This window comes from Triticum urartu, chromosome 3A (assembly GCF_056163025.1).
Source record: "Triticum urartu cultivar PI428250 chromosome 3A, HENAU_Tu73, whole genome shotgun sequence".
Lineage (NCBI taxonomy): Eukaryota > Viridiplantae > Streptophyta > Magnoliopsida > Poales > Poaceae > Triticum > Triticum urartu.
This window is the reverse complement of record NC_141875.1, coordinates 39,100,102-39,121,028: the sequence shown is the minus strand read 5'-3', so window position 1 is coordinate 39,121,028 and position 20,927 is coordinate 39,100,102. Positions and strand designations below refer to the sequence as shown.

Here is a 20,927-nt window from a genome sequence, read left to right as displayed (position 1 = left end):
TCGGCGACGCCTCCAAGGAGGGAAACGACACCCACGGGCGTCGTCGTCGTCGCCGGCCCCGACCGAAGGCGGACAAAGACTTTCGTCTGTGACGTCGCACACCATCCTCCTCGCCCACCGGAATGGGGCAGCCATCCACGTTGTTCACACCGCCGCCGCCGCAGGAAATCAATGTCGTGGCCGATGTGTCATGGAACACCGACGACCCGCACGACGAGAGCCCACCTCTCTACCAACTCCAATCTGGCCGAGCACCCACAACCCCCACCGTCGAGCACCTCCTGTGGTCAAGGGACGGCCGCACGCTGATGTCACGCTCCTGACAGCAGCCGTACAGACCGGGGCCCCAGCCCAGATCGGGCCCTGGCTGGGCCCAGATCTAGCCCGCAGCACCCTCTCCATGGCCGCTGGTGGCAGCTCCACTACGATTTCCGCCGCCTCCAGGAAGCACCACCGACGGCCGCGGCGCTGCCAGCTCCGCCTCCATGGCCCGAGGAAGCCGCACGGACGCAGACCTCGCGCCACAGCCTCTGCATCGCCGCATCCAGGCCCGCGCCGCCGCTTCCATGGCCGCTCACCCCTCCGAGCTCCGGGTCCTCCGCCAGCCTTCACGCAGCTCCGCCACGACCCTCCTCTCGCCACCCACCGCCTCACAGCACCGCCCGATGAAGCCCTCCTTCACGCGAAGACAGTCCCGCCGGGCGCGCTCTCCTCCCCGCTGCCTTCGGCGGCTAGGGGGCCGCCACCACCGCCAGGACCGGCGGCGGCGGCCTGGTGGATCTGGGGTAGGTGGCTTGCTGGTTAGGGTTTCGTCCCCCCGGGGTCGCCCGCGCGTGCGACCCGGGAGGGGAAGGGGGCATGGGATTAAACTGGGTATTTATGGGAGTAACTAATAAGCATTGATCAGTTAGTTACCACAAGTGCCTTTAAGTTCTGCACCGATTGTACCTGGTTTTCATGACATAGGCAGTGCCGAACATTAAAAATATGGCTTAATTTCTACAAGGGGAAATATGGTTTAATACTTAAATTTCCTCAGAAAGGGAAAATATGGCTTGAACCTAACTTTGTTGCAATAGAAAGTAAAATGCTACATGTATTTGGGGTAGCGTTGTAATTTTGGGTTTTGCCCTTTCTTCGGCTTGTGCATAACCTCTTTTTCTATCAATACATCTAGTTGCAAAGCTTTTGGGGTTTTCTCAAAGATAAAAATATGCAAAACATGCATTCCCACAAGGCTTTTGCCACCCTAGTCAGCACCAAATTAATTTTATCAGGTTCACCATTAGCTGCTTCATTAGATCAACCATTAAATATATTTCTGTACTATATATAAATCTCTGATGCTGCATGAACTAAAATGTAACCATTCTTGCGGTATGATCTCTTTCGGTAGCCATTTCGACATCGTAGGGAGAACCACAGAAAACTCTAGTTTAATTCTCAGCGAGATACGTAGGTCGGCTGATAGGAGTATTGAGAAATGCTTCTTGCAGGAGCCATTTTTGTCAGCGTCCATCACATCCATTCCTTTCACGCATCAGATGCGTTATCAGTAAGCTTGAACCTGCTAGAACAGAACTACAAACATAACAACAATTTGATACTATAATTTAAGACAGAAGTACCCACGAGACCCCGACATCCTGGCAAGCTACTCGTGATAAAGACTGAAATAGAGGATAGATTAGTCTTCTTCAGACCCGGGGTACTTGAAGATCATCTTGATCAAGCTGGCGTCTATTCTCTGGGTAGCAAGGTTAATGGTGTTGGGTTAGTCCTCCAACTTTCGAATTCATGCACTCAGACTATCTCAGGAGCAAGGGCAAGCATGCTTAGAATTAAAACAAATAACAAAGCTTGCCAAATACTCGTATTATGGGATATCTTTCAGTTGTGATATATATGAGGCGGGGTAATTCAGTAGGACAATCGCAGCCACATAGATGGTATAGCCTTGGTCAAGTCTTTGTTTATTCCAGTAATCCAGTTCATTCAATGGAACTCTTAATTAATTAACCTGCTCATGTGTTAATGCAATGCTGACTGCTCAGCAATTTTAAAATAAACCATGGTGGTTTTCCCTTCTTGACAGTGGTACCAGGCTAAAAAATTAACAAACTAGAACTACAATTAATTTGGAAGAGACAAGGTACATACCAGTACTGAGAAATAGAATTCCAACCAGCTAATACCAGCTGCTAGATTCATTTCTATCAACGGCACAACCAAAAAGGTCGTGCAACCTAAGATTCGGCCCTACAAAATGTGTTAAAAGTAAACAGCTAACAATTAACAGAGATGTTCGCAAAGATCACAAGGTTTTCGCCCACCCACGTTTGCACGCAAACCGCAGAGTTATGGCGAGTGAGGACGGGTTGACGAGTGAAGGAGGACTCCAGCTGCTTCCAGGCAGCTGCCAACCGCTGTCAACTTCAGCTTGTCCCCAACCACCAGGTACCTAGATGGTTGCTGACTCAAGATTCTGGGTCTGACTGTAGCTATAAAAACCATAACACAGCAGATCAGGAATGAACAAATTAGGATGTGCAATCTAACGATTTTCATGAAAGGCAAACATAAAACAAAATTCCATTCCACATCAGCTTCAAGATTTTTTTTAGGCAGCAAAATTAATCAAACAATAGATTATACACATGCACAGATTCCCTTTTTTTTGGAAGACTCAGTACAGGTACAAATTTGAAAGGGACTAAACAAGAAAACAAGCACCGCAAGCAAGTCTAGTCCTATCAAACAGTCATCGCTACAGAGCATGTTAGGCTGTTTTTATGCTGATCGTTGAATGATTCAACACACAGATGCAGTCCCTGTCGGCAATCCCCTATCATTCTTCCATGTTGTTAGCTGTCACAGGAGCCCAGTTGCAAGTTCGCAACTCAAACTCTGATTCAAGTTCGGTGCAAGCAAAATCATAACACAAATGGCAGTGGCGAGTACCTCTTCGGCTCTCTGTCGCCTGCCTCTCCTTCTCGTCCTCCTACTCCTCGCTGCCACCAGCGAGGCCACCACATTCAGTGTCATCAACCGATGCTCCTACACCGTGTGGCCAGCCGCTGTTCCGGTTGGTGGTGGCGTGAAGCTCGATCCGGGGGAGATGTGGGAGATGGACGTTCCCGCTGGCACCACGAGCGGGCGCATCTGGGCACGCACAGGCTGCTCATTCAATGGCGAAGGCAACGGGTCGTGCCAAACTGGCGGCTGTGGCGGCTTGCTCGCCTGCAAGGACAATGGTCAACCGCCCAACACGATGGGCGAGTTCACGCTTGGCCAAGGCCAAACGAGTGACTTCTTCGACATCTCCCTCATCGATGGCTTCAACGTGCCCATGGACTTTCTGCCGGTGCTGGTTCAGGGAAGGTCAGAATGCAGCAGGGGCCCAAGGTGCGCAGCCAACATCACATATCAGTGCCCAGACGAGCTGATGGTGCCGGGGGGTTGTAACAGTCCATGCAGGATCTTCGGGGGGGACACTTACTGCTGTACTGGGAGCGCGACAAGCAACTGCGTCCCCACGAACTACTCAAAATTCTTTAAGCGGCTGTGCCCAGATGCCTACAGCTACCCCATGGATGATGCCACCAGCACTTTCAGTTGCCCGGCCGGCACCAACTACAAGGTAGTCTTTTGTCCCCTGACCAATCAAGCAATACCGCCGAGTCCTCTGCCTGCACCCCCGGCTGTGGTAACACCTAGTGGGCCAACAACCATGAAACCAAAATCCTCCACTGTAAGAACAGTAGTTGCAATTTTAGCTCCTATAGGCGGCTTCATCTTTCTGTTCCTCGTCACTTTCTATTTTTGTAAACGAAGAACCCAACAACGGCATGAGATGGAGGAAGAGGAAGAGGAAGAGTTTGGGGAGCTACAAGGAACACCAATGAGATTCACATTTCAACAGCTAAAAGCAGCAACTGAGCAGTTCAAAGACAAGCTCGGGGAAGGAGGATTTGGGTCTGTTTTCAAGGGACAATTTGCTGATGAAAGGATTGCGGTAAAACGTTTGGATCGATCTGGCCAGGGGAAAAGAGAATTTTCGGCAGAGGTTCAGACAATTGGCAGCATTCACCATATTAATCTGGTGAGATTGATTGGTTTCTGTGCAGAGAAATCCCACAGGCTCTTGGTATATGAGTACATGCCCAAAGGATCCTTGGACAGATGGGTCTATTGTCGACATGACAATGATGCTTCTCCTCTGGATTGGAGCACGCGGTGCAAGATTATAACTCATATAGCTAAGGGCCTCTCTTATCTTCATGAGGAGTGCACAAAACGAATTGCTCATTTGGATGTCAAACCACAAAACATCCTCTTAGATGATGACTTTAATGCTAAACTTTCTGATTTTGGACTATGCAAACTCATAGACAGGGATATGAGCCAAGTGGTTACCAGAATGAGAGGCACACCTGGATATTTAGCTCCTGAATGGTTGACATCACAGATCACGGAAAAGGCGGATATCTACAGCTTCGGTGTCGTGGTCATGGAAATCATCAGTGGAAGAAAGAACCTCGACACTTCCCGGTCAGAAGAGAGCATCCATCTCATCAGCCTATTGGAGGAAAAGGTGAAGAGTGATCGGTTGGTAGATTTGATTGACAATAACAGCAACGACATGCAAGCACACAAACAAGACGCAATTCAGATGATGATGCTTGCAATGTGGTGCTTGCAGATTGATTGCAAAAAAAGGCCTAAAATGTCTGAGGTGGTAAAAGTATTGGAAGGTGCGATGAATATAGACATCAACATAGATCATAACTTTGTTGTGAATCCAGCAAATTTTGGTAGTGTTGCAAATGTGAGCTCTTCAGCTCCACCTCTAGCTTCAGATGTATCAGGCCCCAGGTGAAACAAGACGATCCTGACAAGGTAGCCAATTAGATTGTGAGTAGGGGATTCTCCCAAAGCTATGATCTGCTGTATTTTCTCAAATTATTACAATCAGATGAACTTATTTGTATTCCTTTGTTCAGGTTTTCCTTGTAACACAAACCTGCTTTGAGCTATCATGGTTGAAATTAATACTAACAAGTTTTAAACTTCTCGTAGCTCCAATAAAGCAGATAAATGCAGAGTAAAAGCAAATTGGCAATCTGAGGGACTAACTAATTAACATCAATCAGTTGGTATGTTAGTTACTACAAGTGCCTTTATGTTCTGCAGCATTTCCACTGCCGTTTTATGACATTAGGTACAACTTGATTTCCTCAAAATGAGAAAAGATGGCTCAAACCTATTGTAAGCCATTTTGAGAAAACTGTAAAATGCTACAAGCATTTGATATTTTTTGCCCTTTTTTAACACTCCAGATAACCAAAAGTTTGATAATTGGTGAGATATTTATTAGTTCTTGTTTCCATTGACTGAGGATTTTGCTACATGTTCAATCCAAAGATTTCAGATTTTTAGCTAAATTGTGAATAGGAAGAGGAACTCTATTTGAGACTTGGCTTGCAAATCTAAGAAATTAACTGTAAATTGCCTAGATTTCTCCAGTAACCGCACACATATATCATTTTCATCAATTCAGTGTCACACAGTTCCTGGATCTTGATCCATATTTCCCGGGTTCCCTCCATAAGGTTCTTCTGACCCTAACACTATCCCAGCCCTGTAATTGTATCCGAGGGACTAACTAATAAACATCGGTCAGTTGGTATGTTAGTTAGCGCAAGTGGCTTTATGTTCTGCAACATGTCCACTTGGTTTTTATGACATTAGGTACAGCTTGATTTCCTCAAAAGAAGAAAAGGTAGCTCAAAGCTATTGTACGGCGTTACGAGAAAACTGTAAAATGTACGTGCATTAATAATTTTTTGTCTTTCTTAAATCCCAGATAACCAAAAAGTGTTGATAATTGATGAGATGTTTATTCTTGCTTCCATGGACTGTGAAAGGATTTTGCTACATTTTCAATACAAAGAATACAGATTCGTAGCTTGCAAAGATGTGAGTAGGACGAGGAACTCAGATTAAAATTTAGTTTGCAAAGTTTATAAACTAACTATAAATTGCCCAGATTTTTCCAGTATCTACACACATATATCGTTTTCATCAATTAAGGTCACAGTGCCCCACGGATCTTCAATCTTGAAACATATTTCCTGTGTTTTGCCCCATGAGGTTCTTTTAAACATAACACTATCCCTGCCCTGTAACCGTATTCACCAGCGAAGGAAGCACTTCAAGGACCTAATCAACTGTTAACTCAAGGTTGCTGCTCCAGTACTCCAGGATATTAAGAAGCCTGGTTTGCATTCTTTACATATTGGCCAGAGAACCCAAGATAACAAGGCTCTGGCCATCCTTCTCTGTTGCACGGGAACCGCAGAACCATCATAGTGAATAAGACATTTTCGTCGGTAAAGACGTCTTGGTCTTGAGCTGATTCCTAGCAGCTTCTGAGCCTCTACAGCAGATGAATAAGTCAATTTTATTGTTTTTGTCCAGTTTCTCCCGTGCAAATCTGTTTCTAGTAATTGTACTTGAAATTAATAGCGTGTTTAAATTTTCCACATGTGCGGAGAAAGCAGAGAGATGCACCGTATGAAAGCAAATTAGGACTTCGAGACACTAATAAGCACCAAATGTTTAGTATCAACAAGTGCTTTTTGTACTAGCAATAATCCACTAAGTTTGGAAACGCAGTGAGTTCCTTTATTGGTCTCTAAGCTCTCTTTGTTGCTTCACAGTTCCTATGTGATACTTCAGTTTTACATGGAGAGGCCATCATGCAGATCTGACAAAAATTCTTATTTTGCGAAGAGGGCTACAAATGGACTTTACACCCTTCTGCAATACTAGAACTTCTGTTTCAGAAAAAAATGACTCATTTTATGGGGACTGCTGAAATTCAGAGTTTTTTTAATAAAAATAACTGCACAATGAGATATTTGCTATACAATGATGACCAGAGGGCAGAGGAGGTAGTGATGTGCATCAAGTTCTTATGTCTAAAAAGATGGCTCGGCTTTCTCAAAAGATGAAAAATACGGCTTTCAACTGTTTAACTTGTCGTGCTCAGAAATATTTAAATGCTACTAATATTTTCTGAAGTTTGGAACAACATCTTCAAAGTCAGATGTTTACAGCTGTGGCATGGTTGTGATGGAAATGCTGAGTAGGAGGAGTTGGATGACGGTCCATGGTTTGATAGCCAAGATAAGCTTCGTGACAAAATAATCACGGGGCAAGAACTGGAATCGGTAAGTAAACTTGTCAACTATAATGATGCCTCCTAACAATTGGTTTTTTTCCTCTGCACCACCCGCCAACAGATGAACCCAAGCCATGAAAATGTTCTACTGTACCAAGACATATACACATCACTACATCAGCAAGACATATACACATGACTACATCTACATCAGCTACGCCAAGTTTAATCCCATTCGGTTTTGGACTCATGACGTAATGTAATGCTGTTGCACCAAATTATCGCATACCTAGATTGCAATACATTGAATTGCCTGGCGTTGGTGTGGTTCATCCCCATCCCCATCCTTATCCTTGACCTGCCATGCTTGTCCCTACTGAAGAACCCATGCGTGAGTGTTTCATCATTGAATTGCTGGCCGAGCGAGTAATTGATAAGCGAGTTGGTTAATTACCTCCGCCGACGAGGATTGAGGGGATGAAGCCGAAGTCGGCAACGCGGTTCCCCTCGCTGGAGGCCGGCGATTAGGGGCGGCGCGCCTGCTGATGGGGCGTAGTGGAAAGATGTGGTACTGGGCGGGAGGAATGGCGGCAGCAATGCCCTGCTTCCGGACGGCCCAGCTCACCGGCGACTTCGCCGCGGATGGGGCGCCGCCGGCAACGGCTGGAGGAGAAAGGTGTTTTTTTCTTCTTAGATTTTTTTAGGGGCAAGGAGGAAGGGTATGAGCAGGCCCCTGCCTCATGCAGGCGTAGAAAGCCCAGCCTATGCAGCCCACGGAATGTAGAACAGTTTTTTGTAGCGCTTCAGCTCTGTTTCTAATAAAAGCACGAGAAGGCGGAGAACCAAACAATCTCATCCATCGAAAGGGTTGAATCCTACGATTCATGTGGCTTGGATGTTTAACGCCAACCATGTTTTACCCACGCTGCCACAAGTGACCCCGCACCCACGTATTCCTGTGTCTTTCCTTCTTTCCCATGGTCCGGTTCTATTTTACAAAACCGCTCCACATTCCTTGTTGTGGTGGATCTAGACGAGGGGGTTGCCACCGGCCCCGTTCGTTGCGCCGGCCATAGAAGAGGGACAGAGATCTAAGGGAAGCACGGCGATGATGCCGTTCATTGAGAAGGACACAATGGCCTAGGCGTCGCATGGCGGCCTGGGCATCGCGGGTGCGGTGACCTGGCTGCGGCCGCCATCGCCGATCCACTCCACGCGCGGCCTGCCCTTTGCCGACGCCCACCGCGTACTGCCGCCCCACTCTTCCGCCCCTTCAATGTTGCCTCCCTTCACACCGATGCTGGGGATGCGCTGCACTGGCAGCTCCCCTCCATTCTTGCCGCTACTAATCCCTGTAATCTCGCCCCCTTCTTTTGTACTGCTCTCTCTGATTGTCGCTTGTCCAGGTTGCCAAACGAGCAGAGGCGTGGTCGCGGCCAAGACGAGAACAATGGGAAGCTGAAGCTGCCTGCGTGTTTGTGTTCATCACAGGTGCTCTCTCTTTTCCATCTTTTTTTTGTACTTCATCGGATGATCATTGAATACTAATTCCCATGTCTACAGGAGGAAGAAGCATGGCGGTCCGTGTGCGGGGGAGCAGCCGCAGATTCAGGTCCTTCTATCGATCTGTTGTGCCTCGAAGTTTGTGTTCATCTCTGAGAAATTCTGCCGCATCCTCAGTCGTATGTATGCTTCGATCTATTTTTCATGTTGTTTTCTTGAGTCTTTGTTCTTCGTTATTGGGCGTTCGTGCTCTCTACAGCCCTTCACAACTCCCGAGTCCACATGTATTTGATGTAAGATGCTTTAACCTATTCTCTAATGTACATGCACTCTGAAATCCATTGCCAATTTGGCTTTAGGGAAATTCAGTCGCACAAGAAGCAACCCTAAGTTGTACTCCTAATTGGTATTGTTCTTAAGCACACAACAAAATGATGTGTATCAATTGCATATTTTTCTGAAGCTACTAAACCAGTACTGAATTTTTGCAGTTTCTTTCTCGAAATACGTCTCTCCTTTGAAGTCATTTTTCCTTCTACTGAATGTTCTTAAAGAGAATCTCAACAGAGCAATCGGAAGGAGGAGAAAGCAGCCAGAGAGGAGAAGCTTAGAACAAGATACATGCATCAGATTAACTCATATTCCTGAACCAATATACTTTTTATGATTGAATTAAATAAAACAAGTATTTATATATTTCTTCAGATCAATGGATTCTAATGATATTCCGGCATGCAAATAATTTTTCCATATGTTTGACTATATTATATTGTGTTGCTGTGCAAATATGCAAAGAAGGATCTCACTTTTGGGGGCATGGTTTTGTGAATCGCCGTGTTATCTTGACCAAATATCTTACTATTTGTACAGTGCTGCAATATGTATAGACTGGTCACCACTTTTACTCAGTTTCACTATATATATACTTGCAGCAACCAGCAACTACTAACTCAAATTTCTTCTTCACCTGCAAAAAAAATATAGAATCTTCCTACAAGATACATGTCCAAACTGCTGGGATGTTCGCCGCCGCAGCCCCCAAACCCACTCGAGTGAGGAGGCCGTCGGAATGACCCGCCGTCATCCCCATGTTATGGTGAGCCAGGAGGAAGCTGGAGTGGCTCGCCCCGCCCCCGCCCCCGCTCCCAGATCCGCGCGACTGGCGAGGGCGCTAGAGTGATCTGCGTCCCGGCGGCGCTGGCCTCGCCGATCGAAGACGACGACCTCCTGAGGGAGATCCTCCTCCGTCTTCCGCCGCGGCCCTCCTCGCTCGTCCGGGCCTCCGCGGTCTGCAAGCAGTGGCGGTGCGCCGCCACCGACCCCAAGTTCCTCCACCGCTTCCGCCTCCACCACCGGAAGCCGCCCCTCCTCAGCCTCTTCCACCAAGGCAAGGATGATTTCTTCTTCACCCCCATCATGGACCGTCCCGACCGAATCCCTCCCAGCCATTTCGACCTGCATCTCCGCGACCGCAGCAAGGATGCTCCAGCTGCTTGATTGCCGCCACGGCCGCGTCCTCACGTTCACGTACAATCGGCCGAATGAGGTCATCGTGAGCGACCCTATCACCGGCGGGCAGCGCCGCATAGCCCTTCCGCCAGAGTTCGTAGGAAGACGCATCAACAGGGCTATGCTCTGCGCTTCCGTCCACCATAACCACGTGCACGGAAGCTGCCACTCGAGCCCCTTCAACGTGGTGTTGATCTCTGATAACGGAGCATATGACCCACCTATCGCTTGTGTTTACTCTTCAGAGACTGGCGTATGGGGTGATATCATTTCAGGAACCGTTACATGTCACCTTTTTTATGAAGGTATCTCTGGGTTGCTTGTTGATAATGCACTTTACTGGTTGCTGGAATCTATAAGCGACGGCATGCGTAAGTTTGATTTGGATGAGCAGAGCCTAGCTGTGATTAGTGGGCCTCCCGTTATAGATGCTGATTTCCCACGTGGCAGCCATTGGATCATCCAGGCTGAGCATGGTGCGGTTGGCTTCGCCATATTGTCTTGCCCACAATTACAAATGTGGCAGAGGAGTATCAATTGCTATGGTGTTGCCACATGGGTGCTATGGAAGACCATTGACATGTGTATGTTGGATTTCGGGTTCCGGCAGACCCTTGAGGTTCGAACACTAGGATGCGCGCGGAGATCTCTTCCCTACCGATCTACATCCAATCTCCTTGCGTGATCTAAGCTGGAAACAACGAACAACACAAGGGACACGAGGTTTATACTGGTTTGGGCCACCGTTGTGGTGTAATACCCTACTCCAGTGTGTGGTGTGGTGGATTGCCTCAGGGGCTGATGATGAACAGTACAAGGGAAGAACAGCCTCGCGAGAGGCGTTCTTGAGCTGGTGCGATGAACTGCTTTGGTGAGTTCAGTCGCCTCTCTCTCTCTCTGCTAGGGTTCTATCGGATCTCTCGATGTCTCTCTACTCTGTGGTGGCTAGCTCTATTTATAGAGGCCCTGGGCCTCTCCCAAATAATGAGCGGGAAAGGCGTCAACAATTGGCCATTTTGAAGGGGAACATCTAGTACAAGTTATCCTGACCAAAGATGGTCTTCGGCTGCCAAAAGCATTGGTGATAGCGCCGTCTTGGGCTCCACGGTGACCTCCATCCTGCCGCTCTGCTGGTCTTGGTCTCGTTGCACCGGAATGGTAACCTTTGCCCGATGCCTTGGCCTGTGCTTGCCCCCTTTGCACCAAAGGGGAAACAAGAACAGTGCGCAGGCAGGCGCCCGCCTGGTCTCGATCATCATGGCTTGCGTCACGGGCTCCTCGCGAGGTACCCCTGCCTTGATCTCTCTGCCTCTTCGCGAGCCTGCCTGATGAGGCTGCCTCTGAGGAAGCTTTCTGTCGTCCGCCCCGCGAGGCTTGGCCCCTCGCGAGGGTCTTGAGCTTGAGCTGATGAAGATGGGCCGCGCTGGGCCCCCACTTGAGCCACGCCGCAGGCTGCAGGCAGGCAAGTCTGGGGACCCCCGTTCCCAGAACACCGACAGTAGCCCCCGGGCCCAAGGCGCGCCCGGGCTTGGCCTAGCAGGGAAGTGAAGGGGCAAGCGCGAAGCGCCGCGGGCCCCAACAGCCTGCGGCCTTGGGCGCCACGTGGCGATTGATTGGACGTGGGCGTCTGCGCTTCCCCACGACGCCTTGGAGACCGCACGACTTGACAAGTCCCTGCATGCAGAGAGACCGGTCATGATTACCTGTGATCGTGGTGCTCGGCGGTTGGCCTCCTCCGGCTATAAGTACGGGGCTGCGTGAGCCCCTTCAGTTCATCCCTTCCTGCTGCTCCTTTCCTTCTCCTTCCTTGTTCTTACTTCTCCTTACGCCAATGGCACCAATCCGCCGATTTTCTGCAGAAGAGAAGGGAAAGGCCCCCCGAGAGGGTCCTGACCCACTTCCGTCGAAGAAGCGGCTGGTCCTCTGCCATCGAGATGAGGGTGCTCAGCCGAAGGCATCGAGGCCCTGGTATGAGCGGCCGCCGCCTGGGTTTCCGCTACCCTTGTACGCCCACGTCGTGGGTCCTGGGGGAGAAGGCGTCGAGCAACATCGACGGTGCCTCCGTCGATGCCGGAGAGTCACGGTGGTGCGTGTCGTTCCTCCTGGAGTTCACGCCGAGCGCTCCTCTCGCGAGCTCGTGCTCCACGCCGCCATGCCTCCAAGCTCTTGGATCCGCCTTCCTCCCTCCTTCGCCTTCGAGATGCCGTCAAACGGGGCTCTGGAGCTCTGGCTGCAGCACGCTGACTACAGTACCCTTGCGACCGGAGCGGAGGTCGCGGTCGTCGCTCCGGGCAAGGTCTTCATGACCCGGGGCTGGGGCGAAATCGCCCGGGTCTGCCGGACGGTAGGTGCCCTCGTAATTCATCTTGAATACGACGGCCCCTCCCTGATGCTCTTCAAGGTCTTCGATGCTGAAGGACGCCGGCTAGAGTGCTGCCCCAGGGAGAGCGGCAGGGGCAACGAACTGGCGAGGACCTAGCCCACCCATCGGCCCTCTAGCAAGCTCCTTAGGCAGCAACAGAGGAGCTGGGGAATCTAGCGGCTCCCCTGAGCTCCTCGCGACTCCAGAGACGAGCGACGATAGCTACGAGCCCCCGAGCTCGCGCCGTGCTCGGAGCGGGGCAGCTGCGTCCAGTCACCGACGCCACTGATCTGGATGGGGTTTGCGCTGACGTTGAGCAGCCCACTGTTGATGATGGCGTCCCTTGCGGAGGTGTGGGCGATTAGCGTTCCTTAGGATTAGTACTTTTGTTCTCTACGAGGAATCGAAGCAACACCCCGTGGGGGGATGTAAGGCGCCTACCATGTCTTTTGTGAACATTATATCCTTAATATGAATCAATGCGAGGTGCTTGTCCTGTCTCAGCTCGGCTCCCCCTTTCTATCCTTACAAGGACTTGGCGCTCTATGCTGACAGGTCCCAGTCCCCAGGCAGGCTTCAGCCGTTGCTGGTATGCCAGGTCGCGATGCCGTGGTCAAGGCCAGGAGGTGAGCGGCCCGAGGTCCGCTAAGAGCCCCCGAGTCGCGATGCTCGGGAGGTCCCCTTTAGCGCTCAAGCAGCCCTTGCTGGGCGAGAAAGGAAGGCAACGTCGCCATGACAGAGCCGCACTGGGCGAGGGTTTGGCGCTGCATTGGTCCAACTCTTCTAAGGGCGTGACTTATCTGTTGAGTTTGGTGCAGTTCCTCGATGAAGCGCCCGGCCCGAGTGGTGGCAGCTGAGGCGCTGCTGGGTTAGGTCCTCGCGAGCTTCTTCCCACTCCCCCGCACTTTCTTTAATGCTCTACATCCTCAGTTCCCGGCCCTCGAGCGAGCTCAGCCGCTGCTGGTATGACAGGTCGCGATGCCGTGGGTCAAGGCCAGTGGGTGAGGGCTGGAGAGCCAGTAGGAGCCCATGAGTCGCGATGCTCAGGCGCTCCCCTTTTAACGTGCAAGCGGCCCGTGCCGAAGAGAGGGAGAGACAGCTCGCGACATCCCCGGCGTTGCTCCTGGAGTAGGTCCTGCACACCAATCATGAAGAGAAACAAGACCTGTCGTTACGGTTGCCAGCTAACCTTTTGTCGCTCCGGGGAAGTGATTGGGGCACTGAGGGCTTGGTGAGGTGGCGCCTTGCGGGGCTGCCGCGGCCAGAGCTCGACCACTCAGATTTATCGGCATTGCAGGGATGGACCCGTGCGCAAATGCCGTGCCAGAGTGAGCGGCTCCATAGGTAGGCGTCAATCGAGCAGGCGATTAGGTCGGGTATGTTGAGCACACAGGAGGAAATTCATTTTAAATAGACACGAAAAAAGCAAACGCCGCTGGGCCAGGCCCGAGCAGCTCGGGGGTGATGCAGCCCGAGGGGCACCCCCAACAAGGTAAGTAAAGAGCATAAGCAAAACGGATACATGGCGCATGGACGGACCCACGCGACCTGGGAATGATGCGGCCATGTGGGCGCTCCCAGCCAAAAACGGAACTTAGAAAGATGTCACCTGGTGCCGTTGAAGATGAAGTGATGTTGAAGAAGTGGGTGATGCGCGATGATGACGTCGACCCTCACGAGCCCCCAGGCCCAGGAGCCTCGAGAGGCTCCGGAGGCGCAGGTGGGTCTCCGAGGGCCATCTCCATCTCCACCAGGACTGCACAATGCCTGACCTCCTGGGCCTCCAGCATGCTCCTCAGCAGGCGCTGATGAGCGGCGACCGCGTTCGGCAGGCCAAAAGGCATGCGAACGTAGCTGTGAGGTGGACCCTCGCAACGCCCCGCGCGCGAAGGACAGAGGCGCTCCTGAGATGCGGCTCGGTTGAGCCCTGGCACGTCAACGCAGACGCGCGGCCCACCATCCTCGCATGGATGTGGGGCTACGGCGGGCAAGCGGTGGCTGCCGCGCATGACTCTCGACTCCTGTAGCTCCTGGGTGTTTCTTGCGATGAGCTCCTGAGGGTTTGGTCTTCCTTGCCTTGTACCTTCCTGAGGGAAACGTGCCTGGAAGCACCCCTCCAAGTGGTGCCCGAGCGCCTCCCTCGCGACCTTGGCAAGGTCGGTGGCTCTCCAAGAAAGAGCCCCCGAGCCCTGCCCGAGGAGGGCGCCGGGCGCGCCTTCCTATGCGAGAGATGGTGGCGCTCCCTGATTGGGCGCAAATCCTGACGCAACACCTCCGGAGGCGCTTGCCTCCTTATGGCTTGGGCCAGGCGAAACCTTCTTCTTCTTAAGGGTCGCCTCGGGAAGTCTTCCATTCCTGTGGTCCGGGTCTTCGATTGCTGCGGCTTGGAAGCGCGCTCAAGCGAACACACTGCGTCCCTTTCTTCACAGGGTACGGTGATTGACTCCACCGCTTCCTGGCATCTTGAGGACATTGTATCCATGGTGAGTCACTGCCATGAACTTGACCAGGGCTGGGTACCCAAGGATGGCCTTGTATGGCAGACGGATGTGGGCGACGTCGAAGTCGATGAGCTCGGTGCGGTAGTTGTTGCGCTGCCCGAAGGTGACTAGAAGGCGAACCTGCCCTATTGGAACAGTGGAACCATCAGTGACTCCTAAGAAGGGCTTGGTCGGCTGAAGCTGATCGTACGGCACTTGGAGATTGTCGAACGTCTCGACGGACAGGACGTTGAGTCCTGCTCCGCCGTGAATGAGGGTCCTGGTGACCTGCACATTGCTGATGACCAGGGAGCAAAGCATCGGGAGGACTCCGGTCGTTGCCGTGCACTTGAGCTGATCCGCTGAGCTGAACGTGATAGCGCACGCAGACCACCTGAGAGGGCGCATGGCCTCAAGCTTGGGGAGGACTGCATTCACCTCGCGAGCAAACTGCTTGAAGATGCGCTGTGAGGCTGGGGCCTGCACGCCACCCAAGATGCAAGCGATCGCGCGCGGCTCCTGGAAGCCCCCAGCCCCCTCGTCTTGATGTTGGCCTTCGTTCCTCCTTCGCGGTGGCGACAGAGGAGGAAGGCATGTGTTGCTGTGCGGGCGATCCTCACGAGGCTGATCTCTCCAGCCTCCCTCGCGAGGCTGGTCCTGCCAGCGATCCTCGCGAGGTCGGTCACACCACCCTTGGCGAGGGTCACGGTCTTCCCATTGTCCGCCACCTCTTCCTCCTCCTCAGCCATAGCCCCTGTCGTTGCGCTCGGGGCGTCGGCCGACACGTCCATCTCTCACGGCCCTGAGCTCTTGACATTCGTTGGTGTTGTGGGTGTGGAGGTCGTGGTACATGCAGTACCGGCTGCCCTTGGATGACTCAGGCTAATCCCTGCCTCACTTGGTATCTGGCTCCACCGCAAGCACGGCAGCCCCCTTGCGCTTCATGTCCTTGGCCTTGGGCTTCTTCTCTTCTGGGTCGGCAGCCGGGAGTTTGAGGAGGGAAAGGCGCCCTTCCTCAGCCCTGGCGCACTTGGTCGCCAAGTTGAACAGCTCCAGGGATATGCACAGGTCTTCATGGATTGCTAGCTCCTCCTTCATCTTGATGTCACGTACACCATCGGAGAAGGCCGTGATGATGGCTTCTTCAGTCACCTTGGGGATCTTGAGGCGAGCGTTGTTGAAGCGCTGGATGTATTTCTGCAGGGTTTCCCCTTGCTGCTGCTTGATGCGGCGCAGATCTCTCACGGCCGGGGGCCGGTCGCGAGTGCCCTGAAAGTTGGCGATGAAGCGAGTGCACATCTCGTCCCAGGAGGAGATTGTGCCAGGAGCCAGGTTCAGGAGCCAGGTGCAGGTCCCGTCCTTGAGCGCCATGGGGAACCAGTTCGCCATGACCCTTTCGTCTCCGTTGGCGGCTTCGATGCATAGCTCGTAGAGCTGTAGGAACTCCGCGGGGTCCGGCGTGCCATCGTAGCAAGGGGGGCAGGTCAGGCTTGAACTTGCCTGGCCATGCGACGCCGCGCAGCTCGGGGGTGAGGGCGCTGCAGCCTGCTGTGGCCACCGGTGCCTTTTGCTGGTACTGGGCTTGTTCCTGGGGATTACCGCGCGCCGCCGCTTGGAGCAGCGCGCACTACTAGGGAAAAGCCTATACACAGAATTTTACAAGTAGCGCTGTACAAAATCAAGCGCTGCTGCTACTTAGTAGCAGCACGCGTAAATAAACCGCGGTACTGCTATGACTTTAGCAGTAGCACGTACTAGCGAAAAGCGCTGCTGCTACGTTTGAACTGGGCGCACATGGCTAGCCCAACCTAGCAGTAGCGCGTATAATGGCCCAGCGCTACTGCTAATCTCCTTAGCTGCAGCGTGTATTCCAGAATGCGCTGTAGCTAACGTAGCAGTAGCGCCCTTCCTGGAACGCGCTACTGGTACTTCTGACTTAACCACGCGGTTCGTCCTTTCCCACGGCCACTTCATCCCCCAAATCAACTCCACTCTCGCCGCCGCCGTCACCCCTCGGCCGCCGCGCGCTCTCCCCCCGCCGCCCCCGACCCCAGATTCAACGCCGGCCCCGCCCCCGACCTCAACGCCGCCTGGGACGCCGCCCCCGACCCCGACCTCAACGCCGCCCCCGCCCCCCGACCTCAACGCCGCACCGGAGCCCCGACCACGACCTCGACGCCGCCTGCCCCTCCCTCATCGCAGGCACCCGAGGTGAGCACGCCTGCTCCTCCCTCTCCCCTACCTTTGCCTAGGGTTTCTACCTCCATCAAATTAGTTAGGGTGGAAACAAATCGGATGCGGATGTGGCTCAAATGAGTTAGGGTTCATGTAAGGATGGAAACGAATCAAATTTCTAAGATAAATCATAAAATGAGTAAAATTTGACCACTTATTTCACTTTATAGTTGGATAATTGGAATATCCGCTACCACTTTCCACCCCTATAGGTTCATCAAATTAGATGGTAATTAGGGCAGTAGTTCTTAGGTACTAATTAGTTAGTAAGAACTAGGTACTAATTAGGTACTAGAATATTTTTATTTATAGTAAGTTTATTTTTAGTAAGAACTAGTTGAATTAATAGAACTAGTTAGTAAGAACTTGTTGCTATTTTTTTAGTTAAAGCAATTTTCCCGCATCGATGTGCACGATGCCTATCCCGCATCCTCGTCGTCGAGTCGGCGGAGGACGACACCTGCTTGACCAGATGGGCCATGTCCGGGACTGGGCTCCGCCGGGGTGGTACTGGGAGGCGCTACCTACCGGGGGGCGCAGGTTGGTGAGGAGCCAGCCTGTCGTTGACCCGAACCTTCTTTGGTGGCGGTCGCGTGGGCCAGTGATGGTCCAGAGGCTCGAGGACTCCGCGGAGGTGGTGCGTCACCGTGTCAGTGAGGAGGACGCGCACGTCCGTCGCTACTTGTTTGCGTTGGAGCACAGGTTCTCCAATACCTGGCAGGTTCTCCAGGGATCTCACTGGAGCTATGATCCCGTGATGGTTCCTTCTCTGTGGGTGTCCACCACCCGCGCCGATACCCGTCGTGTGCTAGGGTTTTAGTTGTACTAGTGATGTTATATGTATGACACTATTCGGGATGTATTAGTGATAATATTCGACGATGTACGGACGCATGAGATGATTTACTTTTGCTTATTGAATGCATGCTAATTTGAGTCTTATAAGATATTTTGAAATGTATATCTTGTGTTGCTCAATATCCAAGTGGCCGGTCATGTTTGCAGGTTACACCTCCGAGTGGCCTATGTGTTTGCCGGAGTGTTGATTCATTTCCGTTCCGGTAAATTTCAGGCGCTCGATATATCCTATTTTAGCAAAGGTCATGCCGGATTTTTCCGTGAATTTTGGCATGACTTTTGCCAGAATATGTAGGAAATATCGAGTGCCCCGGATTTGTGTGTTGAGTATCCTGGTAGTTGTCTTTTATCGATTTTCAATTAATGTTTTAACTATGAACATAGGAAATGTCTAACGACAAAAAGGATTTCGGTATTTGCAAATACTGCGAAGACGAGCGCGGCCTGTGCGACGGAATCTTCCTAGATGATGATAGGCGCTTCAGCATCAAGCTGGACGAGAACTTCGAAGTGGATACAGTAAGTCACAACGACAAGTCTTTTTTCGTAATTAAGCATGACATCTGCTTCATTTGCTTCAACTTATATATTTTTTACTATTCTACTAGCGTATCCCCTGCCATGCAAGAGTTTTTGTATTGGATAAGATAGGTTTCAGCCATACTATGGAGGTAAATAAAGTTTATTTGAAGACCGAGCATGGTTATATTTTCCATGCAAAATTATACAATTCAGACGACTACACCTGTTTTGGATGCAAAACATGTCCAGCGCTTGGTAGACAGGACCTACTACTGTCCCAGGGCTGAACTAAACTGCGAGGAGCTAAGTCATTATGTTTCATGGCTTGAGGATCTTGATACCGTCAAGACAAATTTTCTTCCTGGACTTAGAAATCTTAGTACTGAAAAAGTGCGACCAATAGTGTTCGTCATGAACTATGGTCACATCTATTTAGGAAGGATGGTAAGATTTTTACTATTTGTCCTCAGCGCATCTTTTCCATATATTATTTTTGAAGGTAAACTTCATTGCTAAGTATGTTACCATACGATGTTCTTCAACAGGGACTCCCGATGAATGTTGTGCCTTATGGGATCGAGACTAAAGGTACCATGAGTATTATTAGCTTACAGCCAAGATATCCTACAAATTACTTTAGTGCATTCAAGATTAGCGAAGGATGCTTAATAGTGCAAGAGTGGACTAAATGTGTGATGGAGAAGCGCAGAAAAGTACTAGGGGGCAGCAAACAGATGCGCTACCCACGATTAGGAGACAGGTTCATCTGCATGCTCCAACTTGATCAAGGAGGAGAGCTACACATGTTTTATGTTATTTTACCTAAGAGAGAGCAGCAGGTGTGATTAGCTAGCTAGAAATGAGTTTGAGGATGATGATGTGCTACACTATTACTATGATGATGAAATAGCTAGTGTTGGTGGTAATGACTATGATGATTATTATTAGCTAGTGTTAGTGGTGATTAAATAAATATTGTTGGTGGTAATGACTATGATGATGATTAAATAGCTTGTGCTAGCGGATTAGATTCAAGTGGAGGCAACATGTGGTGCACATCGAAAGTACTACTAGTCCAAACTTGGATTAGTAGTATATTTTTGACATGCACCACATATTGCCTCCACTTGAACCTAATCCACCTTCATTTGACACACTGTTATGGACATAATGATTTAAACCTCATTACTGGTATTGTACCAATATTTGTCCTATGGCGCATAAAAACACTAAAAATAAACAAAATAAAAAAAGAATACTAGTAGCGATGGCGAGAAAACACGCTGCCAGTAGTTACATTAGCAGTAGCGCGGGAGTGAACAAACGCTGCAGCTATTCGCCCTAGCAGTAGCGCGTGCGGGCACGCGTTACTGCTAAGAAATAGCTGTAGCGCCTTATTAGTAGCGTGCCTACCCGCGCTACTAGTGAGCACAAAACCTGCGCTGCTGCTAGCCTTTTCCCTAGTAGTGGCGGGGTCTTGGCGTGGAGGTGCAGGGACGCGATCTTGGAGCGCCGGCGCTGGGAGCGCGCGAGCACCTTCTTGGGGACGAGGGATCTCTTGGCAGCTCCTTTCTTGCTGCGCAAGCGCCGGACGCGGAGGGTCTCGCCCTGGGGCTGCGCGCCGTGGAGCCAGGGCACCTTCTTGGGGAGGAGGTGGTGGACGCACCTCCTGAACCCCGCCTCCTGCACGGAATGGTGGGCGGGGCAGCGAGAGGGACGGCAAGGAGGAGCCCCCTGCGGCGCTGACGAGCTCGGTGATGCAGGCGAGCCAGTCCTCGTAGAGGTCGTCGACGGGATGGTAGTGCAAGAGCTCTCTTTCCAGGAGCAGCGCGGCGTGCGCGTCCGTGGGGGCGCGACGGGCGTGGGACGACGAAGCGGCTGGAGTTAGCGACGGTGTGGCGGTGCGGCCCTCCCGCCGCACCGAAGGATGCTGGGACGAGGCCTGCTGCTCGTTCCCTGCCGGGCCGGTGGCGGTGTTGTTGGCAGGCGACGAGGAACGACGAGGGCGTCCGCCGACGGGTGCCGTCTGGGCGACGCGGGTGGCGAGAGCAGCCCGGCGCTCAGCTCGGGCCCGACAAGCGTCAGCCATGGACACGACGGAAGATCACACGCGAACAGCGGAAGAAAGATTCCGGCGCACCCCTACCTGGCGCGCCAAATGTCGGATTTCGGGTTCTGGCAGACCCTTGAGGTTCGAACACTGGGGTGCGCGCGGAGATCTCTCCCCTACCGATCTACGTCCAATCTCATCGCGTGATCTAAGCTGGAAACA

The 20,927-nt window shown here is 51.6% G+C and overlaps 1 protein-coding gene, 1 long non-coding RNA gene and 1 pseudogene across 2 annotated transcripts; 2 read left to right on the top strand and 1 right to left on the bottom strand.

The window, feature by feature from the left end:
* Positions 1-876: 876 nt before the first annotated feature.
* Positions 877-7,957, bottom strand: LOC125542584 (uncharacterized). The gene is made up of 3 exons (XR_007297962.2): positions 7,641-7,957; positions 7,476-7,562; positions 877-2,501 (listed from the first exon to the last, which is right to left on the bottom strand). It is a non-coding gene; the product is annotated as an uncharacterized LOC125542584 (long non-coding RNA).
* Positions 2,557-4,990, top strand: LOC125542583 (uncharacterized). Its single transcript, XM_048705666.2, has one exon. The coding sequence runs from the start codon at positions 2,945-2,947 to the stop codon at positions 4,877-4,879; it is 1,935 nt and encodes a 644-aa protein (XP_048561623.2). The 5' UTR covers positions 2,557-2,944; the 3' UTR covers positions 4,880-4,990.
* Positions 7,958-8,760: 803 nt separating the features above from the next.
* On the top strand, positions 8,761-10,883 carry LOC147978295 (uncharacterized; annotated as a pseudogene).
* Positions 10,884-20,927: the final 10,044 nt, after the last annotated feature.

Coding starts and splice junctions, on each gene's coding strand:
- LOC125542583 (XM_048705666.2), top strand. CDS start 2,945: ATGGCAGTGGCGAGTACCTCTTCGGCTCTCTGTCGCCTGCCTCTCCTT.